This window comes from Cicer arietinum, chromosome 4 (genome assembly GCF_000331145.2).
Source record: "Cicer arietinum cultivar CDC Frontier isolate Library 1 chromosome 4, Cicar.CDCFrontier_v2.0, whole genome shotgun sequence".
NCBI lineage: Eukaryota > Viridiplantae > Streptophyta > Magnoliopsida > Fabales > Fabaceae > Cicer > Cicer arietinum.
The window spans coordinates 10,945,704-10,966,218 of NC_021163.2; the positions used below are offsets into that span (position 1 = coordinate 10,945,704).

Here is a 20,515-nt window from a genome sequence, read left to right on the forward strand (position 1 = left end):
AGCTTCGAATGTTTAACATTCAAGGAAAGGTTCGAGAAATACTTACTTTTTCACTTCGAATGTGTCAAAGGTTCGAATATTTGGTAGGGTGGGAGAATCCGATGTTTCAGAGTTTCGAACAAATGAGGAAAAAAAGGAAAGTTATTTTTTTTGTAGGATTTTATAGTTAACATTAAGGGTAATATGGTCTTTTACATATAGTTGGGGGGGTGGCAGGTAAAAGTGGGGGGGTGCGCAGTACAATTCTCCTTTTTTTCGGGGCTTTAAATTAAGCGGCTAAATAATTTACAAACTACATATATCAACTACTCCAAATATTATGTCAAACAATCATAGTAGTCCCGTGCCAATATAACATTGTAAATGAACTTAGGTTTTAGAGTTTGATTCTTTTAAAAACAACTATTATTTTTAATCATTTTTTAATTTTGTTTTTAAAAAACCACCATTGTTTACTTGATTAATTTGTTCGGCTTAAATAAATTTGTTGGACTTCACTATTGTCCACTTACAAAAGTAATTTACATTAAATATAAAAAATTATGTTTTTAAATATAAATGTTGTTATAAATACAAAATATAATATTTTCAAGAAAATATTATTATTACTATAAGTTGAAACCAACCTTGAAGTTGGGAGATGCATATTTAGAAATGAATAAAGGTGAATTATATGCAACAAGTACATATCATGAAATGTCAAGATGAAATAAATTTGACGGTCAATCATTATGAACCACATCCCGTCACTTCTTCATATGAAGCTGCCAATGCTCATTACAAAAATGTCTAAAATAGAACATCATTAATAAATCTCATTTATTGATTAGGCAAAATATAAATGAAAGATTATATATTAAAGAATTACCTCTTAACATCTATTATTGTACTCAACTAACTTTATTTAAAGAGGAAATATAATCAACTTATAACTATAATAATATAATAAAGAGAAAATGTTATTAAATTAACATCTTATTTAATAGTTTTAATTATAATTTTATTCTCTATATTTTTATTAATTCATGAAAAAAATTATTTGGTTTTTAAAATCGACAATTTTGATTTCTTTATCATATTTTTGAATTAAAAAAAATGAGGATTTGATGTATTTTAAATAATGTGATATACAATTTTATAATATAGAATTATCTAAATGCATTAACTATTTATATGTCATTAATTAAATTACAAATATGAAAAAATTCTGCAGTTGAAAGTTAAGTTTTTACAGTGTTATATTCTGATTTTATCAGTGTTAATCATTCTACATCATTGTATAATATAATACGTTATTTAAAAATTGTCAAATCATTATTTTTTAGTTAAAAAAAATCAAATTTATCATCTTTTAAAATAAAAAAAAATTAATTTTATAAATTAATAATAATAAAATAACTAAATCTATCTAATTATAATAATCTCTCTATTTATAAGGTATCTTGAATGTGTTTTTACCTATCTATCTAATTGACAATATTAACAAAATAAGATCATGGAAAGGCACGTGTCAAAATATATCCTATATTTCTCCTGCGCAATATATTTTCCTCCGCATTGTTCTTGTCGTACTGTGCTTTAATTTGGAATCAACACTGACAGAAACAATGTGCATCTTCACACTTTCAAATAGTATTTGAAATAAATATCAAAGTGGTACTATGTGCCCTTAGGATCTCATGCGTGTAAAGATGCTTGGAACTTGGAAGTACGGTAAAGTGGCAAATTTAAAAAGAGATTAAGAATTATGAATTATTGGTATTTTTATATTCACTACAAAATAATTTTATATTAGTAGATGTTTTTTTATGAAATTAATACATGTTTTAAATCTCATATAAAATAAAAACGTTTAAATTTTAATTTTTGTCAACACAATTTTGTTGACAGGATCTATCTCTATTATGACATTTTTAAGTTTAATGATGATACACTGAATTGATGGATAAACAATTTTACACGGGAAATTAACATAAGCTATTAATTATAATTATATAATTACCTCTTACAAATAAATACATTTAACCGATTAGGCAAACTTCCCTTCCATCTAACATTTTTAATATTGCTCCATCTTAAATGCATCCCTGTCAATTACATGGTATTTCACTTTCAAGTTTTGTGCCACTGATAAATCATTTTTTAAAAAGTACATTGTTGATGCCGCCATGTTGGTTTCCTCTGAAATTATATGAACATTTTGTTAGAAAAAACACTAATTTCGACCACAATAATTCCATATTCATTCCCAATTTCCATGTTGAATTCGGGTAATTTATAATTATAACAAAGGATCTAATGTCAACTTTTTATCCTTTTTATTGAACTTATACATAGTAGCCGCAACTGCTTCTTAGAAAAACCTTAGAAAAACGTAGGTCTCTTCTCTCTTCTTCATTTCTTATGACTATTTTTTTTTTTTTTTTAATCTAGAACTATTCATTTCAAGTACTTTTTATATAGATTTAATTTAATTTTTGAGTTTTGTTATTGTTTATCTTCTTAGTGCGATATTATTTTAGTGTGATGTTATTGAGTTTTTCATCTTAATACAATATTCATTTACTTCGTTATAAATCTCAATCAATAATATTAAATATTGTCAATATTACAAATTTAAATATACGTAGTCCGATCACTTGATTTTTATTATATTTATAGTATCTTAATATGGATGTTGTAAATTTGTTTTTATATTACTTTTTTAGCAAATTTATATTATATCAATTTAAATCAACAACACTGTTTTTTAATTTGAAAAATCCATTTTTATAATTAAAAAAAAAGTAAACTTTTGTATGCTCTTAAAAAATGTGGGTAAGATATTCAAAACCAATTAAAATCAACATGTACTTCAACCATATCTAATTTTAATTATTAGTTGAGTGATTTACTCACAATTTTTCAACTACAATCTAATTGGTTATAATATATATAAATAAAGATAAAGAATTATACAGAAATAATAAATTAATTTTATACTATCAGTTATTAATTAATTATGTAATTATAGAACATAATTATAAATTTGATCGAACAATAGAGTCAATACAATGAATGACATTAACTGTTTACCCTAGAACTACATAGCAATTTAAACCCACAAAAAAAAGTCTAGTCAATTGATAAAAAAACATGTCCAGTCTAAACGGAAATTTACATCTACTTCCTTGTGATGTGACCATTTCCAAATTCTCCAACAACCTATCAGCCAAATAAAAAAATAAAAAAAAATTAAAATACGCAACAAAAGGTGCCACGTCATCACTCATTCATTCCGAAAGCGAGACGTTGCACACGCACGCATCGGCATTCGCTCGCATATATAAACCCAACTCCTCGTCCCTTACCTTTCCCTCTCCTTCTGTTCTCTATATTCGGAGGCAACAAAAAAAGGAAAGAAAAAAAAAATAAAAAATAACTCCTCGAAAATTAATAATAAATAATATTAATTACAAAAAAATAGGGTTTGCTTATATTTCATTATTTTTCAGATTTTCATTCACTCTGAAAAAAAATCATAGTTGCTGCTACTCCTTATTCTCCTTCTCACTCTTCACTTTCGTTTTTCGGTTATTTTTTTTGCGGGAAAAACGGCAATGGCGGCGGCGATTTCTTCACCAATTGTTCAGTCTGTGACTCCGGTGGCCCCGGCTACGCCACCATTGACCGGAGGACCTTTTGCGAATGCATCTCTCTACGTTGGCGATCTCGAAGGAAGTGTTAACGAGGGACAACTTTATGATCTGTTCAGCCAGGTCGCTCAGGTTGTTTCGATTAGGGTTTGCAGGGATCAGACTAGGCGATCCTCTCTTGGTTACGCTTATGTCAACTTTACCAACGCTCCAGATGGTCAGTCTCAATTTTCCTTTTGTTTTCGTTAAATTTTATGTAAATTAATTTGTTTGATCTTTGATGATTCCTGATTTTTGTTAGTAGTTGTTACTTTGGTCTTTGCATGTAGATTGAATCATCTTTATAATTATTATCATCCTCATTCTTATTATCATTATCATTAGTGATCAATCACTGGTATTTATTTATAAAATAAAATGTAGGGATATGTGGCTTTGTTGAATTGATGTTATGGGAATCAATTATATTTTAGTGAATTTTGTATTCATGTACAAGGTTGAGTGGTATGAGGAAGTGCTGTGTAGTTGCTGATGTTTTGTAATTATATAATCATTAAATGTGTTCCAAGATTCAGATCATAATTGATACTGATGATGAATCCAGAATAAACAATTGTAAGGATGATTTTCTCCTTCTTATTTTTTTTTATTTATATAATTATTTTGTCTTATAGTTGTCGTTATTAATTAATGTTGAGATGTCTCGAATTATGTTAATGAGCCAACCAGATAATAACCGACCTGTTTTCATGTATTCGTGTAAACGGTTTATTATTGGCGGTAATAGGTTGCTGATTGTATTATTGTGTATTATGTACTTCGACTCTCTTGATCGGTTCTTATGAAAGAAATTAACTTATTGTATGTGGATATAAGTCACATTGAACGAATCATGTAAAATCTGTGCGCATCTTTTCTTTATCTGAACTTTGCCATACTGTTTATTCTCATTTTACATTCATTCATAACAATTGATATTTTAAATCAATAGGGATGGACTATCCGTCTGAGGTTTGGGTAGTTATTAAGATATATTTTGTGGTTGATTTGCACTGTTTGATCCTATTGTTGTATCTATGAATTTTCAGCGGCCAATGCCAAGGAACTTCTGAACTTCACTCCTTTGAATGGGAAGCCCATTCGTATCATGTTTTCTCAACGAGATCCAAGTGTTCGCAAGAGTGGATCTGGCAATGTGTTCATTAAGAACCTGGACACATCAATTGATAACAAGGCATTGCATGACACTTTTGCTGCCTTTGGCTCTGTACTTTCTTGTAAGGTGGCTCTTGACAGCAGTGGCCAATCAAGAGGGTACGGTTTTGTTCAGTATGACAATGAAGAAGCTGCACAGTGTGCCATCGATAAGTTGAATGGCATGCTGATAAATGATAAACAAGTCTATGTTGGACTTTTTGTTCGCCACCAGGAAAGGGCTAGGACCAATGGATCACCCAAGTTCACTAATGTTTATGTGAAAAATCTTTCTGAAACATTAGCTGATGAAGACCTGAAGCAGCTATTTGCCCCCTTTGGCACGATAACTAGTGCAACAGTTATGAAAGATGCAAATGGGAAGTCTAGATGCTTTGGTTTCGTGAATTTTCAGAGTCCAGATTCAGCAGCTGCTGCTGTTGAGAGGTTAAATGGAACTACTATCAATGATGACAAGGTTTTATTTGTGGGGAGAGCCCAGAGGAAATCAGAAAGAGAGCATGAGTTGAAAGCCAAATTTGAGCAGGAAAGAATCAGCAGATACGAGAAATTACAAGGTGCCAATTTGTACTTGAAAAACCTTGATGATGGTTTTAGTGATGAAAAGTTGAAGGACCTATTTTCTGAGTTTGGAACTATTACATCTTGCAAGGTATGTAAAAAATGATTCTTGTTATACAGCTCTCTTGATCTATTTAATTGTTGTGAATTATACATCCAGTTGGCCTTTTTTATTGGTTGGTTTTATTGTTATTATATGAGTGAATGTAATTATATACTGTACTTATCAGGTGATGTTGGACTCCCATGGTCATAGCAAGGGTTCTGGTTTTGTGGCCTTTTCTACTCCCGAGGAAGCAAATAAAGCAGTGAGTAAAATATTTTGGTTCTACAAGGCGTGGCACACATGTTTCCTTTTCATATTGGATGCTTAAGCTTTCTAATGTCTTTTGTCCAGTTGAATGAAATGAATGGGAAGCTGGTTGGAAGAAAGCCTCTGTTTGTTGCTGTGGCCCAGCGGAAAGACGAAAGGAAGGCTCGGTTGCAGGTGATGCTCTTCTTTATTATCATTTTTCATATATGATTTCAATGATTCAACCCTTACCATTTCATTATGAAATTCCTGACTAGCTATAGCTTATAAATAAGTGGATTTGCTTTGGTTGTCTGTTGAAATATTCATTTATGCTTTGTAATTTATATATGTGCTTTTTGTGGAGTATCAATGTAGTATATTATATCTACTTTTCAAAATGCTCATTTCTTTGTGCACAAGTTATTTGAGTTATGCTGTTTTACCTTTGGGCACAAATTTGACATATCATCCCTTCCCCTTAGAAAAGCTTATTTACTTTCTTAGTTTTCAAGCATAAAAATCATGGTTGGTTGATTGTGTTTAGGAGTTAATCCATAGCAACAATGAGTGGCTTAACAAATTGATTTTCCTACAGGCCCATTTTGCTCAAATTCGTGCACCTGCTGGAATGGCACCGCTACCTGCAGGAATTCCTGGATACCATTCTGGGGCACCAAGACTTGCTCCTCAGCAGTTGTATTTTGGTCAAGGCACACCTAGCTTCATACCACCTCAGCCTGCTGGATTTGGTTTCCAGCAGCAAATGTTGCCTGGAATGCGGCCCGGTGTTGCTCCAAATTTTGTTATGCCATACCAACTCCAAAGACAAGGTCAACCTGGGCAAAGGATGGGTGTTCGGAGAAATGGAAACCTCCAACACGTGCAGCCAAACCAAGTAATTATTCCTTAAATCTAAAGTTTGAGCTTTTTATAATGATTCATTTAATCTCATTGAAGAACATTTCTATTGAAAGCAGATGGCACATCGCAACTCCAACCAAGGGTTTAGATACATGGCCAACAATCGAAATGGCATGGACCCATCTGGAGTTCCTCAAGGTCTAGTGGGTCAAATGTTGCCCATGAACTATGATGGTTCTGGAGTTACCGCAGCTCCAATTGATAGTCAACGTCCAGGGTCTACCACACTGGCCTCAGCTTTAGCTTCTGCAACCCCAGAAAATCAGCGTATGGTGAGTACAAGTCGAATTTGGTATTATTATACATGTAGGACGTGTATTTTGTTTCCTTGGACTAAATTGGCATTGTGATCTCTGAAATTTTAATATCTCACAATTAAAGCCCTATACTTAAATTATAATACAGTGCAGTCGTTAAATTATTCAAACCCTTAATGTTACTCCTTTTACTATTTATATGGTAGGGTCTAGCTTAAAATTAGTTTGAAATTTTTAAATGACATTATTTAAATCACGGATCAAATTGAGATACATTACTAACTAAGTATTGAAAACTACCATTTTACTTATTTTATATTTTTCTGGGAAGCCATATCAAAAACATTCAGAGAATTTAATTTGCAATTTCCTTTTGTTGCTACATTTAATTTATAACAATCATGTATGAGAAATGTAATTTTTGGTTTGCATCAATTGAAATTAACAGATGTTGGGTGAGCATCTTTATCCCCTTGTGGACCGTCTTACACCAAACCAACATACAGCAAAGGTGACAGGGATGTTGCTTGAAATGGACCAGTCAGAGGTAATTCATCTTATTGAATCTCCAGAGGACCTGAAAATAAAGGTCTCTGAGGCATTACAGGTCCTTCATGAAGCTGCATCAGGATCTGAAGTCGGTGATCAGCTTGGTTCCTTGTCATTGAACGAATGAAGTAATTTCAGCTGCAGTGGTGGATATGTTGCGTCATATCATGTGAGCCACTTTTTTGGACTTAATTAGCTAATATTATTCTGGAGTCTACATTTTTTATTTGATCAAAATCATGTTTTCTTTTTGTGGGGTAATTTATTGGTTAGGTGATATAGGAGAGATTCAAGGACTTGTTTTGGTAGTCTTTTTAGCATTTTCACTTTTAGCTTTTCCAGACTATTTATGATGTTCTTTCATTTGGGATTGGTAGTAGAGGATCTAGTTTATTAACTTTTGACAATAATTTTTCTTTAGACTTGAATTATTTGAATTGGGATTTTGGTGGACATCTCTTCTCAATTTTTATTTTGTGATAAATTTTCTCTGCCGATGCATTTTTATTAATGGTCCGGGAAATCAAACCCTGATGGATGAGATCTCATCACTGAGCTCATCATTGAGATCTCATCACTGAGCTTGGTATCAGTATTTTTATTACAAAGAAGAATGCTAACAAGTGTCATTCGGATATTGGTTAAACATCTAAAAGAGGTAAGTTTGTATTGGAAAATGTTGTATTTATTATATTGACATATTGCTTGGTATCAGTATGTGAGTCTTGCCACTACCCAAAAAAAAATCTCCCGGTTCAACTTTCTTTAAATGTTAAGCATCAAAATCATGTTTTTAAACAACACAGAATAATCAATATCAACTTGATTCAAATAAAACTAGGTTTAAATTGGTTAAGATAAATCACACTTTTTTTGGGCACATATATATGAAAATTTATTGAACCTAAACATAAAAAATGATTGAGGAGAAAAGTGACCAACTAGGTTGCATGAAGATTATAAGGAGGAATGTAAACACTTCATGCCAATAAAAAAACAAGGTTAAAATATGTTTTTGGTTATTTATCTCTTCTTCAAAAATTCATGTTTATTATTTACTATCTTTTAAAAGATTTAATTTGGTCTTTTATTTTGACAATGGTACACAAATTCATCTTTTTAATCTGTTAAATGTGTGTTGAGTTGATCTTTAACTATCTTATGAGGTGTATACGACATGTTAGAAGCTCTTTTACGTGACTATTTTATTATTCTCCAAAACTCTTTATTTCAATAAGGGTCCATCTTCTTCAGCGCAATAGCTAGGATTAAGTAAATTGATTAGTTTAGGGCGGCTATGTTAGCACTATCTATAAATAATATCACTATGGCGGGAATTAGCACTTCCTTCCTGTGCTGTATGTGCTTTCTCCTCTTATGTTTTCTTTGTTTTATTAGATTTTTTAGATACATAAGGCACAAAAACAGGCTTACAAGTTACAATTAACGGATGGTTGCATATAAATTTTAGGTAAAAGGATAGGAAAAATGGCAACATTATTTCCATTTTCCAGTAATGTACCTTTGAAGATGATGTACTTGCGTAATGTTTATAATTATCGGCACTCAACTAAAATGTCACTCTGATTTTTATTTTTTTTTTTGCAAAAATAGACCTAAAGTTTTACTAAATTTTTGTTTATTTTTTCTTTTAAATTTATTTTATTTTAATTTAGTATTTTGAGTTACATTTTATTTGCTACGTTAGTCATTTATTTCAATTTCGGTAACAATTGATTTAATTGAAAACTTTCGAGTATTTGAAACTATATCAAATATTACAATAATATATCTCTCATAATACTAATCATTGGGAAAATATTTATTAAATCTTATAAATGATATATATTTTTTGATTTTATTTATAATAAGATAATAAAGATTTATAAGATAATAAAAACGTATTCATATAATCAATGTCTTTAAGGTTTACATATGCAAAGTAGTTTAAAAAATCAACTTATTGCAATATTTCATTTGAATTTTAATATTTTATGATAATAATTCAAGAAAATTTTTTAAATTAAATGATTGTATGTCTAATTTAATAATTTTTAAAGACTCTAATGATATAGACAAATATAACACTTAATTAAAAATATATAACACTTAATTAAAAATTAAATTAAACTTAAAAAATTAAATATTTATACACTATTTTCTATTAAGAATGATAGACCAAAAGGAGTATCCTAAACTTCATCCCCCTCCCGTCTTAAGAAAATGGGATTCATTACCAAGTGTTTTCGATTTCATTTATCTTATTCAATGATTTTTATAACGCTACGAAAATAATATTTCAAAAATAATGAATTTTGAGTAAAAAGATGAAAACCATCTTCAACAGTATAATTATATGAAACATTTTAACAAGACAAACCTTTAAAAATTCTTTTCAAAAATATATAATATTGTTGAGTTTAAGTATCAGTGATTAAATATTAAATTAATTAAAAATTTAAATATTAAATATAAATTTTCAACTTATTTATCTAACTTTTTTTTGGATGTTTATTTCATTTCTACTCCAAACTCTTCAACAAATATTATAACTTCAGATAAGATAAAACAAATATAAAAAAAAAAAATCATAAACCAAAGGAATTAAAATAAAATAATTAAGTGACAAAATGAATGACGAAGTTATTAAATTGAATATTATGTGAACTTGAAATCTTACTTTGTAAATTATTTGGAATATTTATCACTTCATTAACACTAGAAATAAATAAAAAATTATACAATGAAATTTATATCCTTTTGGAATAATAATTAATAATTATAATAATAATAGTAAAATATAGTTATTATTGTCGAAAAAAATGAAAAATAGAGTGGTATTATTAATTTAAATACGGCACGAGAACGACGCAAAGCAACGTTCCAATTCTTAAACCCTGAATTAGCGGCTCTGCAGGTGTGGTGACGCCATGGCCAAAGCTATACATCCCCACTTAGACAGAATCCTTTGGAACGAAGACCAAATCTCTCTGCGAGTCTCCCAAATTGCCGCTCAAATACTTCACGACTTTCCCGCCCCGTCACCTCCTCCCGTCTTTATCGGCGTTGCCACCGGCGCGTTCCTCTTCCTTGCTGACCTCGTTCGCAAAATCGACCTTCCAATCACCGTTGACCTTGTCCGAGCTGAATCCTACGGTTCCGGAACAGTATCCAATGGCGATCCAATCATTTCTTCTCACTTGAAGGTTGATGTCAACGGAAGCCACGTCATCTTGGTACTCTTTTTCTTCTAACCCTAATTATACTTTTCCTTCCATACTGCACCTCTTTTTATATCCATTTGCTAGGCTTTTTAATTACTTTTAATTCAAAATTATTTTGAATTGTTTTATTCGTTTTACTTTTCTATAAATTATTTTCTGTCGTTTTTTTTAAGTGTTGTTGACTTCACTTTTGTGACTAGGTTTGGGAAATAATTTGTTTAACTTTGAGAGTTGGTCAATATCGGTCCATTTAGCTAGGACCAATGGATGTATTGGTCCATGATGGACAATTTTTTAAACCCTTAGATTTAATAATCCACCATATCTTATCATGGATCATTTACACCAAATCTAACCCAACAACTTTGATAATTTCTCCTCTCTCCCTTCTCCTTCCCCTGTTACCCATTCACTGCTTCCAATCACGAGCGAAGTATTTTGTTGTCATAAAGATTTAATTTTGTATATGTGTTGTTTTTTTCTTTTCTAGTTTTGTTTTGTTTCTTGGTATTGAACCTCTTCCCAATCCAACCAATATCAGTGCAAAACATTGATCCAATAAAAGATTATCAAAATGATGGACACCCTTGAAAATTAAAATTAAATCAAACTTAATAAATTTACAAACATTATTAAGCATTGATTCTTTATTATCCTTTCAAAAAAAAATTCACCTTTTTTATTGTTCTTCATTGCTTTGTTCATGTTTTTCAACATCAGACGCAACAGTGATTTCCAATGACCCATTAAATAAAAATCCAATTTTTTCATGTCTTCATTCTGTATTTAGATCTTGTTCTTTTTACAAGATTTCGATCTAGTTGTTGAAGGATTGATTTGGGGTTGTCGTTTTCTATTGACGTTGAGAAGTTGCTTAAAAATGGAAAAGACCAAAGAGAAGGTGTGGAAGAAGAAAAAGAGATTAAGTGTGTATGATGAACTATAATATTGTGAAGTAGAAAATGCATCTAGATTCAAATGATTTAATAATATATCTATGGGTAAAATGAGATTGGTCCAAGATGGACCATTATTTTCATTAGTGCAAATTATATGCAGCCCTATACTATTATTATTTGGATGCGAGAGAATTGTTTGTTAAGAGATAGAAAAAAATCACAAAGTATACAATTGAACATCAGGGTACCTATGAAGTATTGGTCCAAGATGGACCATGAGTTTTTAACCTTTAAATTTATCACATCCTCACTATAATAACATAGGCTCTTCACAGTAATTCCTGTCTCATATATGACCTTTCTCAACAACCATGACCATCAAAGCTCCACCCAAATCCATCTCATCCATTCCCCATCATCCCTCCCAATCTCATTTTCATCACCACTAAGTTTTTGCACAATCATTTGAAATAAAAATTCAATTTATTCTATTATTTTTTTAGATGGATAGCTCTAAATTTAAGAGCTTTAGTGTCCGATTCAGTTTTTTGATTTCTTAGATAGATAAGCTTTATATAAACAAGCTCGAAATAAAAAATTTGGACTTTCTTTTTACATGTTCACGGACCAAATCTGGGTCATGAATTTAGTTTACTTAGATTCCAATAGTTGAATCTCTCTTCTTTAACAAATATCCATCTCAAAAAGCTCTTTTGTTTTTGTTCTTGTGAGAGAGAGCTAAAGTTTTCCAATGGTTGTAGCTAAGAACAATGGTGGTGGTACTTAATTAATTAAGTTGGTAGATTTATTTTTTTTTTAAAAATTATAATCTCGTAGTGGCTGAAGATTTAAGGAATTAAGAGAGAGAATGTATGCAAAAAGAATTTTTCTACAAGATGATGAATAGAATTTGGTGTGTATGTATGATAAGATTTGGTGGATAATTTAATCCAACTGATATAAACAATTGGTCCAAGACGAACCAAATGTTCTATTGGTCCATTCAAAATACAGAGTAGACAATTGGTCCCCCTTCGTTGCATCTTTCAATATGGGTGAAACAAAAACAAACAAATTCTTTTTAATAATAATTATTATATAGGTTTTCTTAGCTTAGACAAACAACTCCTAATTTATTACTTTTATTTGTGAAAAAATGAATTTTTTTACAGTACTTTCTTTTATGTTTGGAAATTTAAAAGTGATAGATGGAAGAGAAAACTGAGTCAAATTCTTGGAAGTTACATTGAAGCTAGGATTGTCAAAAAAATGTTGAAGTTAACTTATGTTATGGCACTTGTTTTGTTAAAAAGAATATTATTACTATTACTATTACTATTGGGTTAGACAATTGGCTTCATTCTGTATTCAAATTGATATAAAATATGAAAGTATAGGTTTTCATTTTCTTTATCCAAAGAAGTGCAGAGAGAATAACTAGGAAAGGGGGTTGTTTGTCCCTTTTAAAGGGTGCAGGTAAGACATAGACCATTAATGAGAAAATAAACAATTGCTATTTTAATATAATAATGATTTGCTGTACATGCACATATAAACAAATGAGATTATTACCATACTATTGTTTTAATCTGAATTTCGATGTAATACATTTTCGGTCAGCTTAGGTTAATGTACAGTATCATGATCTTAAATACAACAAAGTTTAAGCAAAACAAAATAAATAAATTTTACTTTTCTTTTTAATTGCGTTTGTACTATCCAGTTTTCTCTCCGGTTATTGGTGTCTCTTCTTCTCCCCTCCCCTCTTTACAAGTTCTATCATGTATGTATTTATGTAATTATGAATCTTTTAAATCACTAAGCTTCAATTGATAATTAGGTTGAAGACATTGTAGACACAGGGCATACTTTATCCAAACTAATTGCACACTTGAAATTGAAAGGAGCGTCCTCTGTGTCAGTATGCACTCTACTTGACAAAACAGTGAGGAGAAAAGTTGATATACAGCTGGTGGGTGAAGGGAAATTCTACCAAGGATTTGAGGTATAATGCTTTCACTGCTGTGTTATTCTTTATCTGTTTTTAAGGTTGTTTTTTTTTTTGTTCCTACCGTCAAATAATTGAGCATGTTGACTGCAACTTTGATTTTCCATTTTCATACCTTTGTTTTGGACAGTAAATTCATTTCATTTTCATACTTGCTTTAACTTCATATAATCATTTTCCCTCCCTTTTTCTTCCTTATATATTGGATCAGTTTCTTTATTTTCATAGACAATTTTTAGCATAAATCTCGTTATTATGCAACAATTATGACTCGATTGTGGAGCTGACATGAAATGCTGTGAGTTTGAGAGATACTGATTCTGTTTACATGCTTCTCTTATGCAGTGTCCAGACTATTTTGTAGTTGGTTATGGAATGGATTTTGCTGAACTGTACAGAAATTTGCCTTACATTGGTGTCTTGAAGCCTGAACATTACAGTTGATGCTATATTTGTTCGATGGCACTAACCACGTTTGGAACCACTAAGCATACAACATTATTTTCTGAGTTTGCATTCTGCCTATTACACTTGTGATTTGGGGAATGAACCAACAATAGAAACTAGAAGAAATCGAATAAGATGGCTGTTATGAAATTATAAATATTCTCGGGAAATTTGCAGTTTCTTTTTATAATTATTTTTTATTTAAGCAATATGATAGTGGATTAATAGATGAAAGTGCTAAATTTGCCTAACGGATAATGCGGATGCTGATATAGACAAGACAAGTTTTCATTTTCTTCTAATTATGTTAGCTTCTCAGAATAAATTCTTAATAGTTTCTCCAAGAATCTTCATCAAAAGAATAAATTCTTAATAGTTCTCCAAGAATCTTCATCAAAAGAATAAATTCTAGTCACAGTTTCCCTATAATTATTCTCATTGAGCACAACTACGATTTGATCATAACCAAAACCATGAATTGCAATAAAAAAATTATCAGATTCATAAACAATTGGAGATCTTTTGGATTTCAACCTGGTTGAAGGGTTCCACAACATGACAAAACATTGATTAATATCATAAAGACAAAACAACCCATTGCATGAACCTAGAATATTGTACTCGTGCATCATGTTGAAGCTATCAGGTTTAACAGGAGTTGATGGTTGGTTTTCATATAATGGCTTCAGAGGGAAGATACGATTTTGAAGGGTTATGTGAAAGCGGGAAAAGGCAATCGTTTGTGGGTTAAGCTTTGTTTAGCGGTTGAGATTTGAAGGGGTTTTTTACGAATTGAGAATATGAGATTAGGGTTTTCTATGATTTGCAGACACACTTAAATTGAATAAGGCATCTTACCTGAAGCCTGAGGAGGATCTTGACAATGAGAACATCGTGAAAGCGACGAAAATTTGATGAGAGATAGAGTGAAAATAGGGTTGAGAATATTGGGGTAAAGAATCCACATCCTCGTTTATATATGGACCAAACTCTTAGATATATTTATTTCAAAATTATAATATGTTATATTATTTTGTTTGTTTGTTGATAATGTAAGATTGAACATAAAATAAGGCCCAACGAATATTATTGTTATTCATTTATTGAAAATGTTAGAAATCAAGAATGTTCTGGAAAAACTATTAGAAACCAAAAACGTTCTTGGTATTAAAAGTTCTTGAAGATCTGAGAATCAGTCCAACATATGAGCAGAGATCAAATTTTAAAGAAAACAAGAAGAAAGATTGTAAGGCCACCTTCATTCTTCATCAATGTCTTGACACAATCAACTTTGACAAAATTTCTGATTGCAAGAAGTGCAAAAGAAGCCTGGGACACTCTTGAGAAGTGTTATTTTAGAGGAACCAAGGTCAAGAAAGTGAAATTGCAGACCTTACAGAGACAGTTCGAGTTGTTATAGATGGAGGAGCAAGAGAAATTGTCTGATCTAATTTCAAGATTGATGTGTATCACAAATCATATGGCTAGTTGTGGTGAGAAGATTATTGAACAAAAACAATGTGAAAAGATATTGAGATCTTTGCATTCTAGGTTCGATTACGTTGTGTGTGCCATTGAGGAATCCAAAGACATTTCCACATTGAGTCTTTAAGAGTTGTAGAGAACTTTAGAAGCAAGAGAGTTGAGAATGGATGAAAGGAGTGTGGGTAATTTTGTTGACAAGAAGATGGTTCAACATTACAATTTTGAGAAATTTGAACATTTTGCTGATGAATGTTGGGCTTGAAAAAGTAGGAAAATATAAAAAGAAAGAAGAAGATGAAACATGTCTTGCTCAAGAAGATAACTCGTGTTCAGATTTAGATACAATCTTGTTAATGGCTACCACAAACGAAAAATGTTCCTCATTAGATTCAGAAACAATCTTGTTAATGACTACCACAAACGAAGAACGTTCCTCGTCACAATCAGAAACAATCTTGTTAATGGCTACCACAAACGAAGAATGTTCTTCGTCAAACTCAAAAACAGTCTTGTTAATGGTTACCACAAACGAAGAACATTCTTCGTTTCAATTCTGGTTTCTTAATATTAGTTTTTTTAATCACATCACAATTCACAAATAATGGCTGGTAGATATTGATACATCAAGAAATAGAAATATCAGGTTTGTTGATGATAGAATCTTGGAAGCTGAGAAAGCTGACAACATAGTGATCAAAAGAAGAAATGACAAAACAGTGAATGATGTTTCATTCGACACTGATAATGCAAAGGCTATTTCACAAACATAATCAAATGTGGTTTCTCAGAACACTGTTGAAGTGGAAGTTTCCTCACTAAACAAAGTTGACAGTGAAATTCAGTCACAAGATTTAAGTTCATAAGTAAAATTAGTTTTTGAGACAGAATGTGAGACAGATGATGTGTTGTTGGTTGAATCACAAGATGATTGTTCAAAGAAAGTTAATAATGTGGAGGCTGCACAAGACTCAAAAAGTGATGCAGAGGACGTGTTGCAGGCTGAGTCAAAAAAGGAAGGTTCATAACAAGCCAGTGACGTGGATGTTTTTGGCAAAGATGTTGAGCCATCTGAAGAGGCTTCTAAGGAGGCTACATACCAAGTTGTTGCCCCTCTCACTGTTGTGGTGTCTGATGCATCAATAGAGTTTTGGGGTGTTGAGGTAAAATATGGAGAATCTCTCAAGATTAATCCCAGAGATGACAAGCTTGTTCACCTTTCAGTGGTATGTCTGGGGAATGTCTGCAAGGATAAAAGGAGTGAACCAGTATCCCTGTATGTGAAGATTGATGACCAGAAGCTTGTACTTGGAACATTTTCTTCAGGAAAGTTTCCTCATATATCTTATGAAACGATATTTGAGAAGAAATTTGAGCTATCACGAAACTAGAAATTTGGGAGTGTCTTCTTTATTAGATTTAAAGTAAAATTTGAGTTGGTGTTCGATGACGATGAAGATTCTAATAATTTTGATGGTGAAAATATTCAAATCAATGCTCCCAATGGAAAACCTGAGAATGGGTTGAAGAGTAGTGCAATACCTGATGTAAACGAAGCTAAAGAAAAAAAGATATTATATCCAAAACAGAATGAGAATGGTGCTAGTGGTAAAGATGAAAAAGAGTCATATGAATTTGACAATGACAACGATTCTATTAAAGATGAGTCCATGACAAATCGTTTGATAGAAAACAGTAAAGTTGAAAGGGAAAGAATTCTAGTGGAGGAAGTGTTTGAGCAGCTGAAATGTTCAAGAGAAAGATTAACAATTGGTATCCATAGCAATGTTTCGATCCCAGAGTGATAAATACGAGTGAAGTGTAAGGGTCAAACACGAGTGAAGTGAAAATAAGTTCAAGTGCAAACAATGAAAATTTTTTAGGCCACGTGCCACATTTTGATGGAAATGATTAGCATAGATGGATACTGCAAATTCGAGCATTGTTTGGATTTCAAGAAGTGTTGAAAATCATATAAAAGAAGAGCAAGTTTTTGAAGTTTTTAGAGTTTATGTGGAACTCTTTATCATGGGTTATGGAAGTTGTTGAAATGGCAATTGTTGTGGCTAATGGAAAGTATTAGAAACAAAAAATGTTCTGAGAAAACTGTTAGAAACCAAGAACGTTCTTGGTATTGAAAGTTTTGTAATTCAAATTAACCATTGATTGTATGGAATCACTAACTAATTAACCACTTGTTTAATTAGTTAGTTAGGTAGAAGTTAATTAGAGAGAATGTGATCAAAGCTATGTATAAATAGCATAATCATTTCAATAAAAAAGAGAACACATTCACATTAATTCATTTCTTCTAATTTTACTTTCATTGTAAGAAACAGTTTTAAACACTAAAAAAAAAAATATTACAGTTATTTTTTGGCAAAGATATATTAAATATGTATACATTAGTAATATTTATTTTTTTACATGTTTATCCAATCAAACTACTCTAAGTAGGTTTTTGTAAAAAATTTAAGAATTAACCTAAAACATATGATATGATCGGATGCTTATATAAAAATGTTTTATAATGTTGATGCACAAAAATTAATCTCATATTATATTTATTGATATATTTCATAAAATAATATAACATATAATTTATATAACATATAGGATCGTTTGTTATAGATTAATAAAAAAAGTTACTTTAATTTTATATTTAAAAAAAATGATATTTGTGAGAACTTACTTAAAAGTAGTAGAATTTATTTGTTTTGGATTTTAAAAGTAAATTTCACATTCTATATCTTAGTATTTATTACTAGATATTTTATAATAAAAACCATATTTAAAAAGATATATATATTTTAAAAATGATATTTACAAGAAACTCTTCAAAATAATTTCTCTTTTAAGTAATTTTTGAAATTTTATTATAAAAAATTATAGCAAAAAAAAAAAGTTAAAATAATTTTTTATTATAAACTATTTTAACTAATTTTTAATTTAAAACCTTATTTTTAAAATTACTGTTTAAAAATGTTATAACAAAAACACTGACCCAAGGCCCAAACCTATTATTCCGCTAAGAAGAGCCATTATTTATCTTTAATGGATTAGATCCTCCGAAACGACTCTTAAAGAATGATTGAGTAATTAAGCATGGAAAAACTACTATCGCTATGATTTTATAAGGAATAAAAATGAGTTTAACCCTACTTTAAATATCTATGCTATTATAAAAGATTTACTCTTCATTTTTGTCGGATATTTTTCTAAACAAAGTTATAAAAAAAAAATCAGATTTTTTTTCCAAATTTAAATTTAAACTTAATCAACATTAAAAAACTCATATTAAAAGTTACTATGTAATTTAATTTTCCAAAAGCATAAGAGATGCATGTCTTTGTGAAAAATGATTTTTTTTTCTTTACTAAATTGATTAATCGCATTGGGCTAAATCACGACACCATTGCTAATTTGTTGTCTACTGGGGTTGGTGGGCTTGAAGGAGCAAAAATTACAAGAATAAAAAATTTATTAGTTTGTCGTAAATTAATGTTTTTATAAAATAGACATACGTACATTTCTATGTAAAAGAGAATCTACATTGTCAATCAAGATTGTTTTTGAAAGAGCAAGTGTAGTTTCATTGATCAAGGGTTAATGTTAATCTTCAAATAAAGACAAAATCTTTACAATCTGACCAAGTATGTATATATTGCAATAATAGGATTGTGCACATACTTAGTAGAAACATAACCATGTTACATTTACAAATAGGACAACAACTTTCTTTATGGATTTTAATTAGGTTCAACTAGACATTAACTTCCTCTCAAAAATGGAAAACTAAGACATTAACTTCGCAGTTGCCAAATTTCGTACTCTTAATTATAAACGAAAATTTATTCCTTTTTTATTTTTATTTTTATGGTGTCTTTAATATTTATACTGAATTCTAACCTAGATTTTCACGTGGATTAAATAATTGAAATATTTAGTTTCAATTTTGAGTTAGATCTATTAACATTCTATGATCTTATTTTTACTTATATTTAATATTGGAGTTTAAATATTAGGATAACTCAAATGTCTAACACTTGAAAAAATTCTATAAACAAATTGTAAAAATTCTATAAACAAATTATGCATTACGGAGAGATTTCTATCACATATATACTTTTATCTTACTTTGGTTAATTAGAATGCTATTTAAGATTTAAACGGGTAACCTCTTATTAACTTTCTAATTTTATTTAAGTTCACCATGTAATCTTCTTCTTAAACTCCTTGAATTGAACTATAACAACTGCATTATGTAGACAACCATTTTGTTATGCATCAATTTGCGATTCTAGGTCTCTTTGTGCTCGTGAATCCCACTTGCTATTTAACTTCAGAGAAAGACCAACTAGCTCTTTCAGTACCAAACTATGTATTTAAATTTTTAACTTTAACTTGATCATTTTTTATTAATTAGTTGGATTAAATAAACTATTAGTCTTTGTAAAATTTCAATTTTTTTTTTTAAGTTCTGATAAAAATATCATTTTGTTAGTTCATATAAAATTATTCTACAAGTAGTTTTAGTCTCTACTACAAAGAAAAGATGTTTAATTTATCTTCATCTTATAATTTTTTGTATGCATATATATTTAGAATATTATAAAAAATTAATCTACAAAAATTTATAATTATTAATTGGTTAAACAAGTTATTAGTCCTTATAAATTTCAACACCTAGCTTTTAGACTCTATAAAAAATATTTTTAGTCTGCAACACAAAAATTTCAAAGTTTTTAACTAAAGATTAATTAAATATGAATTTATAAATGTTTGAAGCTAAAAAAATTAGTGAGAAATTTTTTATAGGGTATGAGAAATGTTAAATTTTATAAGGACTAATAAATTATTTAATTTTTATTTTAATTTGAGATGAATTAAATATAAATTTTTAAAATGCTACAAACTCAATATTAATATATATATATATATATATATATATATATATATATATATATAGACTTAAAAATCATATTTTGAAATCACTCTCTGTATAGACACTTTTTATGATGT

The 20,515-nt window shown here is 29.9% G+C and overlaps 2 protein-coding genes and 1 pseudogene across 3 annotated transcripts; all 3 read left to right on the top strand.

Moving 5' to 3' along the window:
- Window positions 1-3,351: 3,351 nt before the first annotated feature.
- LOC101505767 (polyadenylate-binding protein 3) lies at window positions 3,352-7,886 on the top strand. Of its 2 annotated transcripts, none has more exons than XM_004496358.4 (7): window positions 3,352-3,852; window positions 4,724-5,502; window positions 5,642-5,719; window positions 5,809-5,898; window positions 6,302-6,601; window positions 6,681-6,899; window positions 7,333-7,886. In XM_004496358.4, the coding sequence occupies exons 1-7, from the start codon at window positions 3,600-3,602 to the stop codon at window positions 7,558-7,560; spliced, it is 1,947 nt and encodes a 648-aa protein (XP_004496415.1). In that variant the 5' UTR covers window positions 3,352-3,599; the 3' UTR covers window positions 7,561-7,886. The 2 variants fall into 2 exon arrangements, with proteins under 2 accessions (XP_004496415.1, XP_004496416.1); XM_004496359.4 differs by having other exon boundaries at window positions 3,353-3,852; window positions 6,684-6,899.
- A 2,356-nt stretch (window positions 7,887-10,242) lies between these two features.
- LOC101506295 (uncharacterized) lies at window positions 10,243-14,313 on the top strand. Its single transcript, XM_004496360.4, has 3 exons — window positions 10,243-10,669; window positions 13,397-13,561; window positions 13,910-14,313. The coding sequence occupies exons 1-3, from the start codon at window positions 10,364-10,366 to the stop codon at window positions 14,006-14,008; spliced, it is 570 nt and encodes a 189-aa protein (XP_004496417.1). The 5' UTR covers window positions 10,243-10,363; the 3' UTR covers window positions 14,009-14,313.
- A 1,784-nt stretch (window positions 14,314-16,097) lies between these two features.
- LOC101493308 (uncharacterized) lies at window positions 16,098-17,298 on the top strand (annotated as a pseudogene).
- Window positions 17,299-20,515: the final 3,217 nt, after the last annotated feature.